This window comes from Lissotriton helveticus, chromosome 12 (genome assembly GCF_964261635.1).
Source record: "Lissotriton helveticus chromosome 12, aLisHel1.1, whole genome shotgun sequence".
NCBI lineage: Eukaryota > Metazoa > Chordata > Amphibia > Caudata > Salamandridae > Lissotriton > Lissotriton helveticus.
In genome coordinates, this window is record NC_136073.1 from 692299516 (window position 1) to 692319771 (window position 20256).

The 20256-nt window shown below is 49.0% G+C and overlaps 1 protein-coding gene across 2 annotated transcripts in view; it reads right to left on the reverse strand.

Moving 5' to 3' along the window:
* The window catches only part of HYDIN (HYDIN axonemal central pair apparatus protein), a 3619565-nt gene that overhangs the window by 228784 nt on the left and 3370525 nt on the right, over positions 1-20256 (reverse strand). For both annotated transcript variants that reach the window (XM_078670948.1, XM_078670947.1), the window contains one exon: positions 16335-16493. In XM_078670948.1, coding sequence (XP_078527074.1) covers positions 16335-16493 — 159 coding nt within the window. The remainder of the gene's footprint in view (positions 1-16334; positions 16494-20256) is intronic.

Below are 20256 nucleotides of genomic sequence, written 5' to 3' on the forward strand. Positions count from 1 at the left end.
GGGGCGTCTGAAGAAATTCTAGGGTGTGACCGAATTGAACTATTTTGAGGACCCATTGGTCCGTTGTTATTTTCCGCCAATTGTGAAGATAGTGAGCAATCTTTCCACCCAGGGGAGCATCTGACAGAGCCGGAAGATGGAGGTTGTCATTGCCGACGGGTGTTGTCCTTTCCTCGGCCACCACGTCCTCTTGGAGTTGATTTTGTTTATCCTCCTGACTGACGCTGGTTATATTGCTGATGGTACGGCTGCGATGAGGACTGATAAGAAGACGAATATCTCCCTTGTTGGTATCCTCCTCTATACGAGGATTGTCCTCTACCCCTGGAGCCACGAAAAGGGGTTTTCCTGTACTGCAGTGTTCCCAGAGCCTTTGCCGTATCAGTATCCTTCTTGATACTTTCCAGCGTATCATCTATCTTATCTTATCAAAGTTTTATAAAGCGCTCGCACACCCAAGGGTTTAATGGCGCTAACCAACAGGACACTAACTCTTCTAAGGAGACCTCAACATTAGGCCATAGCCTGGGTAAACAGCCATGTCTTTAAAAGCTTCCTGAATGGAAGGAGAGCAGTGCAGGAGCGAATTTCCAAGGGGAAAGAGTTCCACAACTTGGGAGCAAGGGTAGCGAACCTGCGGCCTCCCTTGCGTGATAGCTTATAACGAGGAACAGTCAGGAAAATTTGGGAAGCAGACCGAAGGCTGCGAGAGGGGGTGTATCTGAGCAGGAGTTTCTGAATAAACTGAGGACTGCGAGTGTGTAGGGATTTAAAAATTATACAGGCCAATTTGAAGGTAACACGGTGTTGAATCGGAAGCCAGTGAAGTTGCCTCAAAAGAGGTCTGGCTGACTGCCATCGTGGGAGGCGGTGTATAAGTCGAGCCGCCTGGTTTTGTGCCATCTGCAAACGTCTACTAAGTGTGACAGGAAGGCCTAGGTAGATGGCGTTTGTGTAGTCTAAATGAGACAACACCAGTGCTCTTACTACCTGGGTCAGAGCTGAACGAGTGAGCATCTGACTGATCTTTTTTTATTTTCCGCAATTGGAAAAAGCAGGTGGACACAACTGAGTTGACCTGAGGTTTTAAAGAGAGCTCACAATCAATGAGTACCCCTAAGCTTTTGACTGATTTAGATGGCACAGGTGGGGGGCCCAATTTAGATGGCCAATAGTGAGGGCACCAAAATAGATGACTATTGCCAAACAGAACCAGTTCCGTCTTACCCGGATTTAGCTATATGTTGTCCAAATAATTCTTCTCCATTGTAAGGAGGTCTAAAATTGTGTTTTGCACCTCCGGCCTAAATGCTGTTGCTCGCAGCCAACCTTGCCTGCGCAGGACCGCAGCTCCTCCCAAGGATCTAAATGCCGTGGTCGCTATATCCATAGCGCAGTCTGTGACTTCAGCCGAAGTCCTCTCTCCTTCCATGAGAATTTTCTTCGCCTCCTGCTTCTCTGGATCTGGCACCAGGTTAACGTACGGAGACAGGTCACACTACATCTGCCTGTCATACCTTCCCAATATAGCAAGAGCATTAGCGGCTCTTACAAGCAGAGCAGACATTAATGAAAAACGTTTCCCTGCGTTATCCAACCTTCTGCCCTCTTTGTCTGGAGGTGTTGCAATCGGAGCAGATGGGTTCCTGGATTTCTGTTGTGCCGCCTGCGTGATCACCGAATCCGGTTTGGGATGACCCAAAAGGCAAGATGGAGCATTGACTGGTGCTTTATACTTTTTATCCAGTCTGGCCAGAAGCGGTGTTACCGTCGCTGGCGTCTCCATGACCTTCAATCCTTCCTTCCAGATATGAGACACTATAGGCAGAGATCGTACAGATCTCCGATATCGTGGTGTGTTGTCGGTGGTGGGGACCTAACAGTAGGTTCTGGCACAATCTCTCTCCTACGAATCGGAGTCCCTGGAACCGATCGTGGACGTGGAGTAGCCTCTATGGCCTGTTGAGCGACTGGAGTCGCTGGGTATCTTTTCCTATAATCCTCCAACATTCCCTGGAGATCCTTCAACAAAGAGGATGGCACACTTGTCATCTCCTCTCGTTGCTGTTGGCGATATCGGTGTTGTTCCTGGGGTTGTTCTTGATAACCCCCATATTCCTCCTCAGAATCGTCTTCTTGGTACTTGACCTGTAATTGCGAAGGGCTACTGGCAATACCATACTCATCATCTTCCTCCGAATCTTCCTCCTCCAGTAAGTGAGACGGTAGCAATGGGGAGACCTTGCTTGGAGATGTAACCTCAGGTGTTATAGGTTTTTTCCAAGGCACCAACCTTTTTTCTGGTGTTTTATCCCTCGTCGAGATTCCCATCGCCGTCGTCGACCAAGTCATTGTCGTCGACGCCACCGTCGACGTTGTAGTCACCGTCGACGCTGTCCTCGTCGACGTTGTCGTCCTCGTCGACGCTGCCGTCGACACTGCCGTCGTCGACAGTCCTCGTCGACGCTGCCGTCGTCGACGCCACCGTTGACACGGTCGTCGATGCCTTTGTCGACGGTGAAACCGTCGACGATATAGTTGTCGACGCTGAAATCGTCGACGCTGTTTTCTCACCCGCCTTATCCTTTTTCGTAGACGACGGAGGTGTTTTCGTCATCGTCGATGGTCCCTTTTTTGTTGACGGTCCCGTCGACGGAGTTGATTTCTCCTCAGAAGGTGTAGAAGAAGATCTTTTGATGGTAATCTTGATCTTCTGAGGTGACTGTGGTGGATCTGAGGTGGAGTTTGCTCCTTTCACCTCACCAGCAGATCCCTTCTTGCCCTTAGATGAGCCTGAAGGGGATTTTGAGGGACTGCGCCCTGAAGACACTGGAGTGGTCTTTTTTGGGGCCTTCTCAGGTCTTTCCCCTGAGGAATGTGTTTGAGGAGATCTACTTCTCTTCTGAGATCTCTTAGACGCCACAGATTCCTCCTCACTCTCACTTGAGAGGATTTCCTTCCTGGCTTTGACTTTCTGAAGCCAGATCAGTGGCCTTCCCTCACGATCTCTCAAGGTCTTATTTGAAAAGGTACGACATACCTTACAATCTGATGCCTTATGGTCTGGAAAGAGACAGTAGATTCAGTCCTTGTGAGGGTCATCTGTAAACAGCCTCTTCTTGGAGCAGGTTGAACAAGCTCTAAATAATCCTTTTTTCTCTTTTTAGACATGGTTGATGTAGAAACCTCAAATCTAGGTCAAAAATACTATAGAAGTAAAGAGTTTGAGCAGAGCTCAAATGAGACTCCCTAGCACAATGTGCGGTAGAAAAATCTGAGGGGCAGAAGGTTCTCTCAGGAGTGTTCTAGAGGGTGAGGAGCTCTGATTGGTTCAGGGAAAAGTTTGGCCTTTTTTTTACATAACAATGGCTATGGGTTGCAAAAGGGAAATGGGCCTAGGCCTCTTTTCAGTTTGCTATACTACTAAGCACTGCTTTTTTATATACCGGAGACTCCCGTCTCGACGACGGGGAATAATTCAGGCATGTGAATCTATGAAAGTTCCAATACTGGAGTAAATGACAATTCCAGGGAATGCAAAATACTGAGACATAAACAAATTATGTACAAGCAACAAGGGAGACCTGAACAATAGATGTGCAGCCCACCACATGTAATTAGGTTGTAGACAGATGCTGCTAAAAAATCTGTGCAGTGAAAAGGAATGGCTCAATCTTCTTTCTGATAATGGCAAATATTCTGGCATAATTCTACTGAAAAGAAATTAAATTGGAAGTGACTTTAACATCGTCCTCAACCCACTGCAGACAGAAGTACTGGGGTGTGTCCTCATGCCTCAGAGGTGGCATCTCGCGTCCTGAAACCTGTAATGCTGTTCTAGGGCTGACCAAGGCATGGAGTCACAGGCACATTGATGATAAGAGTATACACTGTTTTGACACATAACAAGTATATTTGTCTAAACAGGATTCATATAGCAAAACAATAATATACACTTGGAAAAGGTGCATATATTAACATCAACTGTTTATGACCATGCCAGAGTCTCAGCTCAACTAAATGTAACCTGCCTGACAGGGATTGCACTGAGAGCTTTAACAACAGTTTGACAAATAACCGAAAGTAGACAGATAAAGTGAGAGATGCATCTGTAGAATATTTAGGTTACAATGACAGGACAAGTAGGAACACAGTGTTGTGGGATAGGCCTAATACAGTCCTAAACGATATACTGTTTTCAGAATCTTCCTACAAGAAAAAGGGTGGCATCAAGAAGATAGAGGATGCAACCAAGAGGGTTGCTCTTGAATGTGCAACACAAAAGGGTCTACTCCAGAGACATAGGGATAGAGAATGCAAAGGCCAAGACAGCACCGACCGAATCAGACATATATCAATTAGAAAACATCATGCTATATAATTGTCATAGACATTATTACCAATGCATCTGGGTTGGCAGATTGCTAGTGAAGCAAATCTAACAAGATAAGTGGCCACAACCATTGCCTACATAAGAGTGGGGGTCAGGAGTGAGAGTACCACAGAACCTAGTTGGATAGCAGTAGCATTTAAGACCTTCTTCATGAGATTATATGAGATGTATGTGACAGAACCATATTGAGAGAAGGTAATGAATACATGATATAGATCAAGTAAATTTAGCATCACTATCTAGATAAGAAACACTTGAAATAAACACACAACTTCCTATTGAGAAACTGCAGAACACCATTGAAGGTCTCCTTTCCCTGTCATCTAGGGAACAAGGCCTGCACAGCTACAATCTGTAAATTTATAAAAGATACAACGGATTCCTAACTCCGATCCTAGATGAGCAACAAGGGAATTTAAACATAATGGTTGAAGGCCACTGTAACAGTCCCCACTAAACCCTGCAAGGGATCATCAAAAGTACCTCATTCTGCCCCATCTCCCTTCCTAAAATAGACTATAAACCTTTAAACAAAATGGTCCTCAACAGAACTGACGGACCTATGGCCCATTTGATTCACACAGGTCAGATGGGACTTATTGGTAGGAGAATGGGCTGCAACAAGGGTTAGGCGATTGCTAACAATGAGATCATTCGGTCAGTGAGGACCAGCAGTGATGGTACTTGACGAGAAGAAGACAGTTTAACCTTATTGAGTGACCTTCTATACTGGCACTAATAGTGAGAATAGTTTCCCACTTGTATTCTCAGACTCTAGCCAAAGACTGCCTGGGAATCCTTCCACCAGAGGAGTGAACAAGTCTTTTCAAGCTCGATTACACTCGATAGAGAAGTGAGACAGGGATGCCCCTTGTCAACCTTTCTCTTTGAACTGCCCATTGAACCCTTCATTGAAACTATTAGATCTGATAGCTCACTAAGCGGAGTGATGGTGCCTGGGGTGGACAACCTCATATCATTGATGGCTAACGATGTATCTAGTTGACACTATAATGAGAACACCCAAAATAATGGTCATTTTAGACTTTTGAGGTATAGTATTAGACAATAAATTGATCAGTGACAGAAACTGGATACCCACAATACATTGGTGATAGAAGAAATTAAAATCATGGAGGGCTAACCATATGGCACTAGGCTCAGATACAAGGAACATTAATCAAACAAAAATTAAAAGATTTATATGAGATTAACTATCTATCCTTGATCAGAAGCTGCATTAATAGGTGAACAGTTCTCACTCTATTACTAAAGGCAGGTTGGAAAAAATCAAGATGAAAACATTGTTTGGAATCTGATATTTGCTTCAGTGCCATCTTTCTCCCTAACCTCACTCAATATGAAGATCTTCAAAAAGTGAATTTCCTCCCATTGGGGGTCGTGTACATATGAGAATCTAAAAGGTGATCCTACAAAATAATTTCAATAACATGATCAATGGGGACTTGGGAATTCACAAACTTTAAAGATATTATGAAGCTGCACAGTTCTTCTATATGAGGAAGTGGCTTCAAAGATATTCATCTTGGATCTCGATACAGAAGGACCATTTCGCACAACTGGACACAGAAGCTGGGGATTGCAGATTGTTCTTCCACATCAGCCCCTCACGGACTAAAACATTCCAGGTCTACAATTATTTTTTTTTAAAATATTTTGATTAACTTTTTACCAAAAAGCTCTCACGGTACATCATATTGCAATCAGAGATGTTACAATGATACGAACATGCCATCAGAATGTATTCAGTATTCATATAATGAGCGAATTAGGGGCATGGATCCGTTAGTGAGCGCAGGGGGAACTAGGGGAAGAGGAACGGGGAACCGTGTGTGGAAGGAAGAAGACTGGTAACTAAAGCAGTGAAACTGCAAGGGAAAGGAGAGAAAATACCCTGGGAGGGAGAGAAAACAGGGGGGGGAGGGGGAAGGTAGTGGGGCGAAGACTGAGTAGGAGGAGCAGAATTAGACATATTGTTCAGGACACATCTGCAAGGAGACGGTGGGGGGGAGTGTGGTGGGGGGAGTGTGGGGGGGGAGGGGAGGGAACTGAAGAGATGGAGGAGGTCAAGTTATGTACCCCCTAATGGGGCGTTGATGCCACCGGGGGCGTGGCGACACATTGAGAAGTACTCGGGGTATCATGCTTGTGGGCTAACATAAACTGGTGAGACAGTGTGACCCATTCTAGGGATATAGGGTGTTTGCGCTGACCTTTCGCTTCCTCCTCCCTCATGGCATCCTCCTCTGCCGCCGCCCATTTTTTCACTGCTCCCACCCATATCTCGAACGAGGGACTGGTGATCGCTCGCAATTGCATGGTTCGGTTCCTTTTGGCTAAAAGCAGAGACAGAGCAGCGTATCGGACCTGCACCTTGTGTGTCTTCGGCCTGCGAAAGATCCCCAAAGCGACTGCCTCCCAGGAATGTAGCCCTGTGAGGCCTGTGAGAGTGCAGATGGAGTGGAGTATGGCTGACCAGTAGGTCTGAAGGGTCGGGCAGCTCCAGAACATGTGTTGGAAGTGTGCATCAGGGGAGTGACATCTGGGACATAAGAACTGTGTGTCGGGGTAGAACCGCTGGAGACGCGCCGGGGTCTGATAGGCCCTGTGTAAGATGTAGTACTGTATATTTTTGAACCGTGCGTTTCTCTACACTTTCTTTGGGAATTCTAGTGCTCTGTCCCATTCCCGGTCGTGTAATTGTCGCCCAAACTCGTCCTCCCAAGCAGCCCTCAGGGTGAGCAGGTGCTTGTTTGTGAGTTCTCTTATTGACTTATACAGCCAAGTAACTAGGTGTCTGCCACTGCCCATGTAAAGGATGGTGTGAACTACGGGGTGTGTCGCGGGCTCGCTGGTTGTAAGGTCACAGTGTGGGCGATAGCAGTGTATGAGTTGGCAATGTGTCAGAAACTGCCCTGGGGGGAGGCCGTGGTCCTCCATGAGTTGGTCATACGGGCAGAGCTGGCCCTCCGCAAATAGTGCCCCTGCATCTGTGATCTCAGATTCCGTCCACACGCGTAACATGGCGCTCGTGAAGTATGAGTCCCCTCGTGGCCACCCTGCTAGCGGTAACCGTGGGGAATAGCAAGGGGTCTTCGCTGCCATACGGTGAATTTGTTGCATGCACTGACGGACCACTGATACTTGCAGGGGGTAGGTTCGGCGGAGTTTGGTGCCAGGAAGCAACAGACGACAGAGCTCTGGTATAGGGATAGGGCCGTGTGTTGTGTAGGTCTCCCCGGATAGCCTACCCGCCGTCCAGTACGAGAGCCATTGGAGTTGCGCTGCGAGGAAGTATGACTCGAAGGCGAGGGCACCCAGACCCCCCTCAGTGGTGGGTAGCTGGAGTTTGGTGAGGGCTATTCTATGCCGGCAGTTTCCCCACATGAGTGTGCTGAGGAGCGTGTCCAACTCGCGGAAGAAACGTCCGGGTGGTACGACCGGAAGGTTAGTGAAGTAATACAATAGTCGGGGGACGATGATCATTTTTGCCAGAGCTACCCGACCAATAGGGGCTAGTGGGAGATTTTTCCAGAAGCCCACCGAGGTGCGGATGCTGGCGAGAACCTTGCAATGATTACCCTCGTAGATGTCGGTGGGTGAACGATAAAGGCGGACACCAAGATAACGGGGGGCGCCCGTGTTCCAAGATAGGTTCTGCGTACCAATCCGGACCTCCTGAGGGTCAAGGGAATGGTGCAGGGGGTACACCACGGATTTCTCCCAGTATACTAGGAGGCCAGATGGCTTCGCGAATTCAGACAGGACCGTCCCTATGGGGGTTAGATCCGCGGTGACGTCTCGGACGTACAGCAAAAGGTCATCCGCGTACATGGAGACGCAGTGGACCGTATCCGCTATGGGAATGCCCCAGGCGGTCCCCTCCCAGCGTAGGCGGATCGCCAGCGGCTCCACCGCCAAGGCCAAGATTAGGGGCGAGAGGGGGCAGCCTTGTCTGGTACCCCTCTCGACTCGCAGCGGGGATGAGATGTAGCGACCCAGCCTGACCCGAGACGTAAGGTTGGTGTATAGAAGCCACGTATTTTGTAATAGGGTTGGGCCTATTCCCGTCCGACGGAGGACTGCAAAGAGGTATGGCCAGGTCACTGCATCTAAAGCTTTTTCAAGATCAAGTATGATGCAGGCCGCACGGGGGAAGACGTCTCCCACCTGATCTTGGACATGGAAGACACGTCTGATATTCTGAGACGTGTTCCTGCCAGGGACAAAACCATTTTGGTCTGGGTGAACTAGGGGGCATAATATCTGTTCATACCTGGCGGCCAGTATTTTCCCCAGGATTTAGCAATCAGCCGAGAGGAGCGTGATAGGGCGGTATGAGGACAGTTGTTGCGGGTCTCTGTGCGGTTTGAGAAAGGACACGATGACCGATTCCCGCAGTGATTCTAGAAGTTCCCTCCGATCGAGGGCGTCTGCAAGCGTGGCGGTCAGCCGGGGGATCAACAGGGCGGAGAAGGTACTGTAGTACTCAAGAGGTAGCCCGTCTAGGCCCAGAGCCTTGTTCTGCGCCAAGGAACGTATCGCGCAGGAGACATCAGCCGCTGTTATTTTCGTATCCAGGGTATCCCTGGTTGCCTCTGTGACATGGGGAAGCGGCAGCGGGTCCAGGAAATGGGTTACCGCTTCCTGCCGATAGTGTGTCTGGGTGCTGTACACGGCAGCGTAATAGTGCCTGAACGCGTCTAGTATGTCTTGTTGGGAGCGCACCAGAGTGCTAGCGGATGTCCGGATCTCGGTAATGGGTGCTGTGTCTTGGCGCGCCAACCACGCCAGTAGTGTACCTGTTTTGTCGCGTTCTATGTTTACGCGAGCCACATAAGCACGGAAATTGAATTTCTGTAAATCCGCTAGGGCAGTAGCGTATTTCGTTTTCGCCTCGGCTACCTGAGCCATCGTAGCCGACCAGGCATCTTTCGTTTTGGTGAGTGTCGCTAGCATGCGTTCCGAGTCGGCAATGGTGTGTTCGAGTGTGCGGCGGGCCCCCACTATCTGTTTGATACAACCCCCCCCATGCAACTACTTTGAATGCGTCCCATTCCACTAGCCTAGAGGTGGCGGTCCCGGTGTTGTGAGGGAAGTAATCTTGGACCGTCTGCGCGTGATCGTGCCTAAATACCTGGTCCGTGAGGCAGTCCTTCGGGAGGCACCATGTGGGCACCGGAGGGTGAGGTGGTCTCCAACGGATGCTTAGGATATGTGCATTGTGGTCTGAGACTACTCGGCCTAGGTAGTCGGTGTGTTGGACCTTAGGTATTAGCGACGGAGTGCATAAAAATCTGTCGAGCCTGGTCTGCAGGTTATGTGGGATAGAGTGGAATGAGTATAACCGCGTGTGAGGATGGTGAGCTCTCCATGCGTCTACTAGCGTCCAGTGACTGACCTAGTGGCGGAATCTTTTTGACCGTGCAATGGCTGGAGAATGTTGGGGCGGTGGTGGGACCTGTCAAGTGTAACATCCAGTACACAGTTGTAGTCGCCCCCTAATATCCACGGGAGAGAGGATAATTGGGCCAGCACACCCGAGAGGGAGTCCCAGAAGTATCCTGCTCGACATTGGGTGCGTAAATGCTACCTAATAGGATTGGCTGTCCGTCCAGTATACTTTCCATCAGGGCATACCTCCCCTCCTTATCCACTACTCTTCGCGTCTCCCGAAAGGGGGTGCCTGGGCGAACCCAAATGAGCGCACCGCGTGCGAACGCAGAGTAGGAGGTGGCGCATAGGACAACCCGCCAGCGGGATCTCAATTTGTCTGTCTTGGGTGCTGTGAGATGAGTTTCTTGCAGGAACGCGATGTGGGCTCGTTGGCGCTTAATATATGCATATGTTGTGTATCTCTTGCGCGGCGTGTGCAGGCCCCGCACATTCAGGGTGAGTATACTGACGTCTGCGTGCTGCATAGGTAGGTGGGTGAATGGCGACCTGCGCCAAGGTGCGTGTTCACGAACGTGGGATGCACAGGTGTGACGAGTAGAGTGGCAGAGCTGCGCGTGGAAAGAGCCCCTGTGTGCCCCCTCCATGTATGCCCCCTCTCATGTCTTCTGTGGGGTATAAGGGGTGAGAGAACAGGGTAAATAGAACATGCAACTGAATGGGAGAACTGTCCCAATACCTGGGACGCATCGGCAAGCTCGATACATCCAAACTAGCGCTCCAAGAACCAGGGAGCGTACAGTCAAATCGTAGAGGTGGCAGGACGAGCCTGCGAGGCGGGTTCCTTTCGGGGAGTTAGCAGGAGAAATGGTCGTCAGTTCGGGGTGTAGTGTGTCCATTGTGTCCTGACGCGGACGGCGGTTGGCCCCCAGCCGGGGTACCCGCCCACAGAAATCATTCAGCGGAGCATGTTGCTGGGCCATGACCGGTATCACCCCAATTGGGCAATGTCAGCGATCAATGGCGTGACCGGGGGCAGAGTAATAGAGTCAGTTGCGGAACGGGCCGGATTACTTTCCTCTTCACTACTTGATGAAAAAAGGTGGGGGACCCCTTCAAAGTCCTCCTCCAATTGACTGAAGGGCCTTTCGACGCTCCTGCATGAGCTGTTCCAGGTCCGGGGATTCGACTTCCTGACGCCTGGCAGGGTCCCTCCAGTTCTGTTGCCCTTGCTGTTTCGTTTGCTGTGGGGCTCGCCTTCTGTTGCGAGGTGTCCTGTGGCTGCGTTTCTGTGGCTGGGCGGCAGCCTATCCTTGCGTGCAATGGCGATCTGCCCAGTCGCAGGCCTCCTCTGCCATGGAAAAGAAGTGCGTGGAGCCGGCTTAGATGACTTTCAGGCGGGCAGGAAATAACAATGAGTACTGAATGTTGTTCGCCCGTAGGCGTCGTTTCAGCTCTAGGAAGGACGCCCTGAGTTTTTGCACCGCCTTGGCGTAGTCCGGGAAGATCATGACGTGCTGGTTTTCGACCTGCAGGGGGCCTGCTCGTCTGGCCGCCCGCAGCACTGCGTCTTGATCCTGAAAATGAAGGAATTTTGCGAGCAGGGGGCGAGGGGCGTTGCCGGGTAGCTGTTTCCCGGTCAGCCCGTTCCAAGGAGAAGAAGGCAGTGCATTCCTTGGTTGGAGTGAAGGACTTTACCCAGGCCTCCACATATTCGATGGGGTGTGCTCCCTCGACCCCCTCCTAGAACAATTGTAAATTTACCTAATCCTCCGATTGATAGGTTGAATCAATCATGCAAACAAATAAACGAAATTTAATACGTTTACCTGGGCATTCAATTTTGCCTTTTTAATTTAATTTTTACTCGTTTGAATTTCATACAAAGAAGAACACATCATCTCCTAAACAGACAATCTCTTTTTTACAAAAACATCAAACATAATACATCAAAAGACTCCACATAAATGTGTCACAAGTGCGACCATATAAATACAAAGGGAAGTGCAACAATAGAAAGACAATTAATCTGTCAAAAAGCAGTTAATATATACAAATAGAAACACTTTTGGTTGTAAAAAACTTTACACAAATCAAGGGTCTCCTAAATTTAGAGAACAGATGAATTTTGGTACTATAAATGTCCCAGAGTTTTTTTTTAAACTGCCACTTATATCAAAAGCCTATATCAAAGCCGACGCGTTTCGAGTCCTGGTTTTTTGAATTGCCGGACTCTCATCAGGGCAGGATAAATCCTTTCTAAATGATCAACTGTTTGTGACAAAAACATAAAACAAGAGAAACATTTTTGTTTAGTGTGCTTCGCACTATTTCTTAAAAGCTCTTTTAGCTCTATTAAGCTAAGGGTCTGCCCACATACCTGCATTGTGCCAAACTTGGTTTGTAGGCCTTGCTTCAAACTCTTTTGTGCTCAGTCAGAAGATGCCACTCTGCAACAGAATATCAAGTTCTAAGTACTAGTCTATATGAGATATAATTCTCCCATGGCATGTAGATATTGCATGGAAAAAAGGGGGAGATACCTTTATTTCTGTTATTACTTGGCGCAGTCCACTGGTGCTTGCTACTTGTCTGGTCAAGGCGCTAGGGTCTTTACAATCTGAAAAACGCAATGAGTTCGGCGATTTTTAACCATATGTCTATATATTACAAACGGACTTATTATACGTCCACCTCATGCTCAGACTACTTACTCGTGGGTCAATCACAATTCAGCTGCCGGTCATCCGAAGCGCCATTGCCGGTCTGTTCTATTTTCAATCTGTAAAGAACCGGGAACGAAGTTTTATTTATTGCGCGGGCGAAATTTTGCTTAAATGCGAACACCGAGGAACCTCGTATGTCACACACTTTAAAGTGCATTCAGCAAACGGCTCACCTTTTTAGAAGATGTAGTGGTTTACGATTTTAACCAATTCCGCGAGGGAAGTCAAACCCTCCACGACATCTCCCTCCTGGGTTGCCGGGTTATATGAACACGTGACGCCACAGGGGGCGGGGCGTTAAGGGAAGACCTGGCTAGATTCGAGCATGGTGCATTATGGAAGTTGTATTTTCATCCGGAGTGAAACCGTACGAATAATGGGAAATACATTTGCCTAAACTCAAAGAAAATTTGTAGAAATTTCAATGTGTTTTGAAGTATCAGCATGGGACGTTTATTGTAAAGATGCAGGTCGATTCATTAGACCAAGACTTTGAACAGTTTTAACAGAGTTATACTCTATTCAGTTCACTCATACAGTTAAGTCCTCTATTAATGCTGTCAAATTTCATGATCAGATATGCCTTTCACTACAGGGAGAGCGATGCCTAGGGTCAATCGCAGACAGGACGGTCCATTTGAGGTCATTCTCGCTATGGTTAACAGACAGAAAGTGTTCAACCATAGGAGCGGTCATGACCTTTCTCCTTATCCTGGATCTGTGTTGTGTTATTCTTATATTAACTTGTTGGCATGTTTTGCCAATATATATTCTGTTGCATGGGCATACAACTGCGTAAACAACATTTTTTGTTTTGCAATTAGTGAAGTTGTTGTGTTTCCATGTGACTCCATTATGGTTAAAAACATCCCCCTCGACCCCCTGCGGCAGTCCCAGCACGCGTATGTTGCAGCGCCGAGAACGTCCCTCCAAATCGTCCACCCGTTCCTCCATTGCTGCCAAGCGATCCATGGCTGTCAGAAGTGTTTGTTGCTGGGTCTTCAGGGTTGGCTGTACATCCGCCAAAGTACTCTCTCCCTCCCGGACCCTATCGCCCAGTTTCCGCTGGTCGTCACGGATGAGGTTGATGTCCGTAGTGAGAGTACCCAGGCGATCTTCCATGGAGGCCCTAGAGAGTTCTTTGGCTGCCAGGACCCGGTCCAGCTTGTCGGAGATAGTAGGGTCCGGTTGCGGCGAAGGCGTTTTGGAAAGGGTGCTGGTGCGGGGTTGGTTTTCTGGCGCCATTTCAGGGACCGCCGTCTGCTGCGTGGCTTCCCCATGGTGGTGTCCCCAGGTGTCGTTCCCGCGTTCTGTTCCTTCGGGCACGGGAATGAGTTCAGGGTGCCGCACCCCTGAGTGGCGGCCGTATGACTCGCTGCCTTCTTGTGGTAGGGCGCGTAGTGTGCCCTAAGGTCTCCAGCGCCCCAACTGGGATCGCCTCGCCGCCTCGCCAGCCATGCCGGTTAGGTGGGGCCCACCGCGTGCCGTCGGTCCTTCACTGTTCCTCCCAGCGCACCCGCACCCAAAGAAAATCACCCCCCGAGAGCAATCCATTTCCAACTCGGCAATGAAAGTCCTGTGAGCACCCGGGGGTCCCCTCACCGTGGTGCGACCGGGGGTAGGTCCGGGCCCTGTCCAGATCAATGGGCCCCGGTAGCCATCTTAGGGTCAGGCAGTGGCGTTGTGATGGCCGGCCCACCAGTATTGTGTCCGGGCCGGCGGGGAATCTCGAGAGGGATGGGAAACCAGCGGTGCGTGGCACTCACCCCCAGATGTCGTCCCTCAGGTCCACTGGGAAAGCAGTCGGCTCCGACGTCGCTGTTCTGTGGGCGCCATGTTGAGGTCAGGCCAGTTCTGACGCGGTAGCCCCCACCGAGCGTCAGTCCCCCGGGGGGGGGGGGGGGGAGGGGGAGATGAGCCGGCCGTTCCCTCCGGGGCCGATGTGTGTCGGGTTAGGGGCCACCTTTGACCCCCACTGTGGTTCACGTCTCTGCGGCGACGTCCCCCGCCGTCCGGCCGCCTCCGCTGTTCCAGGAGCGACACCGGGCAGTGTCGCCGATCGCAGTAGCAGAAGGCGGAGGGGGGACCGCCGTATGGCCGATCCCGGTCCTGTGCACCCGCGCTCTCGCAGTGGATGTTGATCCGGGCGGATCGCGCTACCAACACCCGGCCCGTTCAGCAATTAGCCGCCGCCATCTTGGGTTCGGGTCCGCGGGCCAGAGTCAGCGCTATTGGCTGCTTTTGCAGCGTGGGGCACCGCAGTTTCCTGGCTTCTCCCGGTGCCGCCAGCAATCCACCGTCTGGGAGGATGGTTTTCACCCCGAGGCGACGAGGATTACCGGGCTATTTGGCCACCCGTCCGCGGAGCCTCAGCAGATCACAGCCGCCATCGTGGCTTGCTAAGCCACGCCCCTTCCAGGTCTACAAAAAATAACCCCAGAATTTTACTTAGACAAAATGTCCATCTTATAGCCAATATTATTACCAAAATAACTTCCCAACAAGAGTAAACAAGAAGTAAGTTGACTTATGGGAGAAGTTAATTATTTTTCACAATTCACAAACTAACGAACAGTAAAACAATTCAAAGATGCAGGACATATTATAATTTTTTATGCATACTTTTTTTATAAATACCTACCAGTCCAACACTACTTGCTACCCCTCACTGGCACAGCCATACACGACCCAAAAGTTACCACAATAGTCTCCCTTACATATTAAGTCCAAAAGAGAACCGTTTCCTGGCACCATGTCTCCTGCTGATACAACAAAGTGCAGCAGAACATGAAAGTAGACAGCCTATATAGAGTAGTTGAGAAAAAATGTAAAATGAGGTGGGATGATCTTACTATGATGAAGACTGGGAGCAAGTTTTTTGATAAGCCTGTGAAAACACATGCTCTCCATCCTAGAGAGACTTTCAGTGGAATGCAGCTCAAGGATATTTCACAATCACTCAAAACACTGGATCAAATAGTGAGAGCTAAACAAAAATGCGGAAATGTAATTGCTACTTTGCACATATTTTTTGGCATGTCTCAATGTGGGACATTTAGAGCACACCTACACTGCAAAATTAACAGGTGTCCAATTAAAAAAAAAAAAAAAAAAAGAACTGCAAATGACCTACTCTCCTGCCTGTCAGGAACCAAACTAGCAAGAGAAGGAGCTCTGATTGGTTCAGGGAAAAGTTTGGTCTCTTTTACATAACAAGGGTTATGGGTTGCAAAAGGGAAATGGGCCTAGGCCTTTTTACAGTTTGCTATACTGCTAAGCATTGCTTTTTTATGTACCGGAGACTTCCGTCTCGACGACGGGGAATAATTCAGGCATGTGAATCTATAAAAGCTCCAATACTGGAGTAAATAGTAGTACCAACCTTGGTTGCTTAGTGAGCAATTATACATTTAAGATGCAGCTTATGTTTTTTTGTATTAAAGATACAAATCCAACATATCATATTCAAAGTTTACATTAAAATGCAAAATGGCTACACAACGAATGTGGCATGTGTTGTGTGAAAAATATAGTTAAGTAAATGGCACATTTGAAATATTTTTCCTATGTTCACAAGTTAAGGTGCACACACATCACCTACGCTATTAGGATACATGCATCTAAAACATTAGGTCTAAAAAGAGTTCATAAAGTACTTTTGAATTCTGCCATCCTATCAAAGTTAATTTCTGCTTATTTCTGAATACCACATCGGTAAAGTCACAAGTTTAGCCTCAGATACACATCCCACCAGCCAAGGAGCCTATATTCAGCGCTCTCCAGCTTTTTGGGTGTCTTACCTTAGGGTCCTGAAGTACTGGTAGATTTGGGGTGATTCCCAAGGAAAAAGTGATAGGGGCAATACTGCGGTTCACTATCGGAACAACCTTCTTCAAGCTCTGTCCAGCACTAAGAGCACCGAAGTTCACCACACGCTGCTTGGGGTCTGCCACTTCAACCTTTATTGGAAGAATCATGCAAAAGGTAAGAAACAAACAACAAGACAATGAAGTACAAAAAACAAGATCTAAAATACATACTCATTGACAATGGAAGCAGAATATGCAGTTTGTCTAAGGGAGGGGCGATTAAAAGTGAAATATATCAGAGGATAAAGCCAAGAATATAAATCAATATGAAAAACTGTATAAATCTTGAAAATGAATTTAAAGTTTGGCAATAAATTATTACATATGTGAATGACTTAAGTGAAGTAGGAAAATAATGTCACTTTAACTTTAGCAAACCAAATGGCCTCCTCCAAAGTTGGGGGACCCTGTTCACTGAGTTCAATGGACTTCTGACCCGAAAATGTAAAAAGAGATTAATACAGACCTGTAGGAAAGTAGGTTCTGCTTTCATGGTCACCCCCACTTTTTGCTGGTGTACTTATGTTTTACTGACTAGTCTGACTGGGATTTTTCTAACCAGGACCCAGTCTCTGTGCTTTTCCCTAAATTGGACATGGTAAGTACTTGGGTACACTCCAGAATGGCTACTGGTGTACCCTTGTAAGTCCCTAGTATATGGTATTAAGGTACCCAGGGCGAATGTATGTTATTATACTGCTGTCTTTTTCCCCGCAGGGAATCGTAACGCAGGTGTTACAACGACCGGGTTGTGATTTCGTATACCATTACTCTGCAAGTCGGAACAATGACTTGCGGAGGGGGGGCGCTGGATGTTGGAATAGTATAATTTACTATTCCAACTCCAGTCTGTGCCGACAATAGGGAAGGTGTTGGATTTTAAATCCATCCGCAAACCCTCGTCCCCCCCCCCCCCCCACGGGTGTCGTTCCGACTTGCAGTGTAATGGTATGCGGAATCACAACGCGGTCATTGTGATTCCCTGCGAGGAAAACGATTTATGGTAAACGTTGTTTACCACCCAGGGCATAGGTACACCAGGGGTATCCCATGGGCTAAAGCATGTATTATGCCACCCATGAGAGACTACTCCAATTGTGACCACAGACCTGCTATTGCAGCCTGTGTAAGCTGGTGCTAGCACCACTTACCACAGATATAGGTTTCCTTATATCTGAGGTCACTGCACTCAAACCTATAAGTCACACCTAAGGCAGGCCTTTCAATCCTGAAGGAAGGGTACTCGGTTCTAAGTGTGAGGATGCCATTGCATGAGTAGGATACCCCTACAACCTTCGGAGTCCATTCTCTCGTGTTGTAAGTGCACCAGCTATTCCAAAGCATAGAGGGGCCATGCACCATTAAGCGATGACCATCTCTAAACTAGCTGTAACGAACCCTGTCGTGTTTGGTATCAAACATGTTGGAAACGTACTGTGAAGCTCCTCAGGGAGGCCCTCAGTGCTCCCAGTACCAGTCTTCTAGACCCGGACAGCAAACTATGGCAGCTGTTGACCAGAGACCCGATTCTGCCCTCCTGATGCTGAGCCAAGCTCAAGCTCGAGCAGAGGAAGGCAGGACAGTAAGCTGCCTTTTGCAGGGAGGTGTGACCCCCCCACCATACAGGACTTAGTGTATTGGGACAGGGTTCGGGCGCTTGCCAGCACCACTGAGACTGCTTGAAGGGCACATTTTGTGCCCTCCTTGCATACTCCAGTTCAAACCAGCTGAGGGAGCCGTTGGTGAAACTGGACAAAGGACATGGGAGAATCCTCCTCACTGTCCAGCCCCTCCTGTGTAAGGGACCCCTGTATCGTCCCAACCCTTTCCATAGGGTACTTAAGAGCTTACCCGTGGGTGTGTCCCTAGACTTGTCATGGGGCACAATTCAGATCCAATACCACTTCAACTTTGACTGTCTGGGCACTTTGGACATCGCTGGACTTCACTTCTGGTAACCGAGACTGCAAGTGGGAAGACTTCTGCTGCTCCTGGTCTCGTCGTCCTGCAAGTCTGCTGCAACATCCGTGCCTGTACTCCATACAGCGGTACAAAAGGGGGTGTGATGGTCGGAGCATCTGAATCAATCAAACACTCACACCCAGTCAAAAGATCTGGGTTCAATCCATCACCGTTCTTTAGCCCACTCTGCCACCCCAGTTCAGACATGGCTATATGCAAATCAGTCTGACCCTGTGCCTCACGGGAACAGTCCAGCCCGAACTGCCAAGCCATGTCTTCCCTGGACCGGAAACAAGCTTCCGAGGACCGGTTTCTGGCATTCCAGCCGTCTTCAGCCCGGCTTGCTTGAATCCAGTGTCAAAGTGAGCAAGGGACTCACGTCTGAGCATACCCTGCCACACTTATGGCGGCCAAAAGCGGTCCAAAAGGGGGTGGTGATGGACGGAGCATCTGAATCAATCAAACACTCACACCCAGTCAAAAGATCTGGGTTTAATCCATCACCGTTCTTTAGCCCACTCTGCCACCCCAGTTCAGACATGGCTATATGCAAATCAGTCTGACCCTGTGCCTCATGGGAACAGTCCAGCCCGAACTGCCAAGCCAGGTCTTCCCTGGACCGGAAACAAGCTTCCGAGGACCGGTTTCTGGCATTCCAGCCGTCTTCAGCCCGGCTTGCTTGAATCCAGTGGCAAAGTGAGCAAGGGACTCACGTCTGAGCATACCCTGCCACACATATGGCGGACAAAAGCGGTACAAAAGGGGGTGGTGATGGACGGAGCATCTGAATTAATCAAACACTCACACCCAGTCAAAAGATCTGGGTTTAATCCATCACCGTTCTTTAGCCCACTCTGCCACCCCAGTTCAGACATGGCTATATGCAAATCAGTCTGACCCTGTGCCTCATGGGAACAGTCCAGCCCGAACTGCCAAGCCATGTCTTCCCTGGACCGGAAACAAGCTTCCGAGGACCGGTTTCTGGCATTCCAGCCGTCTTTAGCCCGGCTTGCTTGAATCCAGTGGCAAAGTGAGCAAGGGACTCACGTCTGAGCATACCCTGCCACACTTATGGTGGCCAAAAGCAGTACAAAAGGGGGTGGTGATGGACGATGCATCTGAATCAATCAAACACTCACACCCAGTCAAAAGATCTGGGTTTAATCCATCACCGTTCTTTAGCCCACTCTGCCACCCCAGTTCAGACATGGCTATATGCAAATCAGTCTGACCCTGTGCCTCATGGGAACAGTCCAGCCCGAACTGCCAAGCCATGTCTTCCCTGGACCGTAAAAAAAGCTTCCGAGGACCGGTTTCTGGCATTCCAGCCGTCTTCAGCCCGGCTTGCTTGAATCCAGTGTCAAAGTGAGCAAGGGACTCACGTCTGAGCATACCCTGCCACACTTATGGCGGCCAAAGGCGGTACAAAAGGGGGTGGTGATGGACGGAGCATCTGAATCAATCAAACACTCACACCCAGTCAAAAGATCTGGGTTTAATCCATCACCGTTCTTTAGCCCACTCTGCCACCCCAGTTCAGACATGGCTATATGCAAATCAGTCTGACCCTGTGCCTCACGGGAACAGTCCAGCCCGAACTGCCAAGCCATGTCTTCCCTGGACCGGAAACAAGCTTCAGAGGACCGGTTTCTGGCATTCCAGCCGTCTTCAGCCCGGCTTGCTTGAATCCAGTGGCAAAGTGAGCAAGGGACTCACGTCTGAGCATACCCTGCCACACATATGGCGGCCAAAAGCGGTACAAAAGGGGGTGGTGATGGACGGAGCATCTGAATCAATCAAACACTCACACCCAGTCAAAAGATCTATGTTTAATCCATCACTGTTCTTTAGCCCACTCTGCCACCCCAGTTCAGACATGGCTATATGCAAA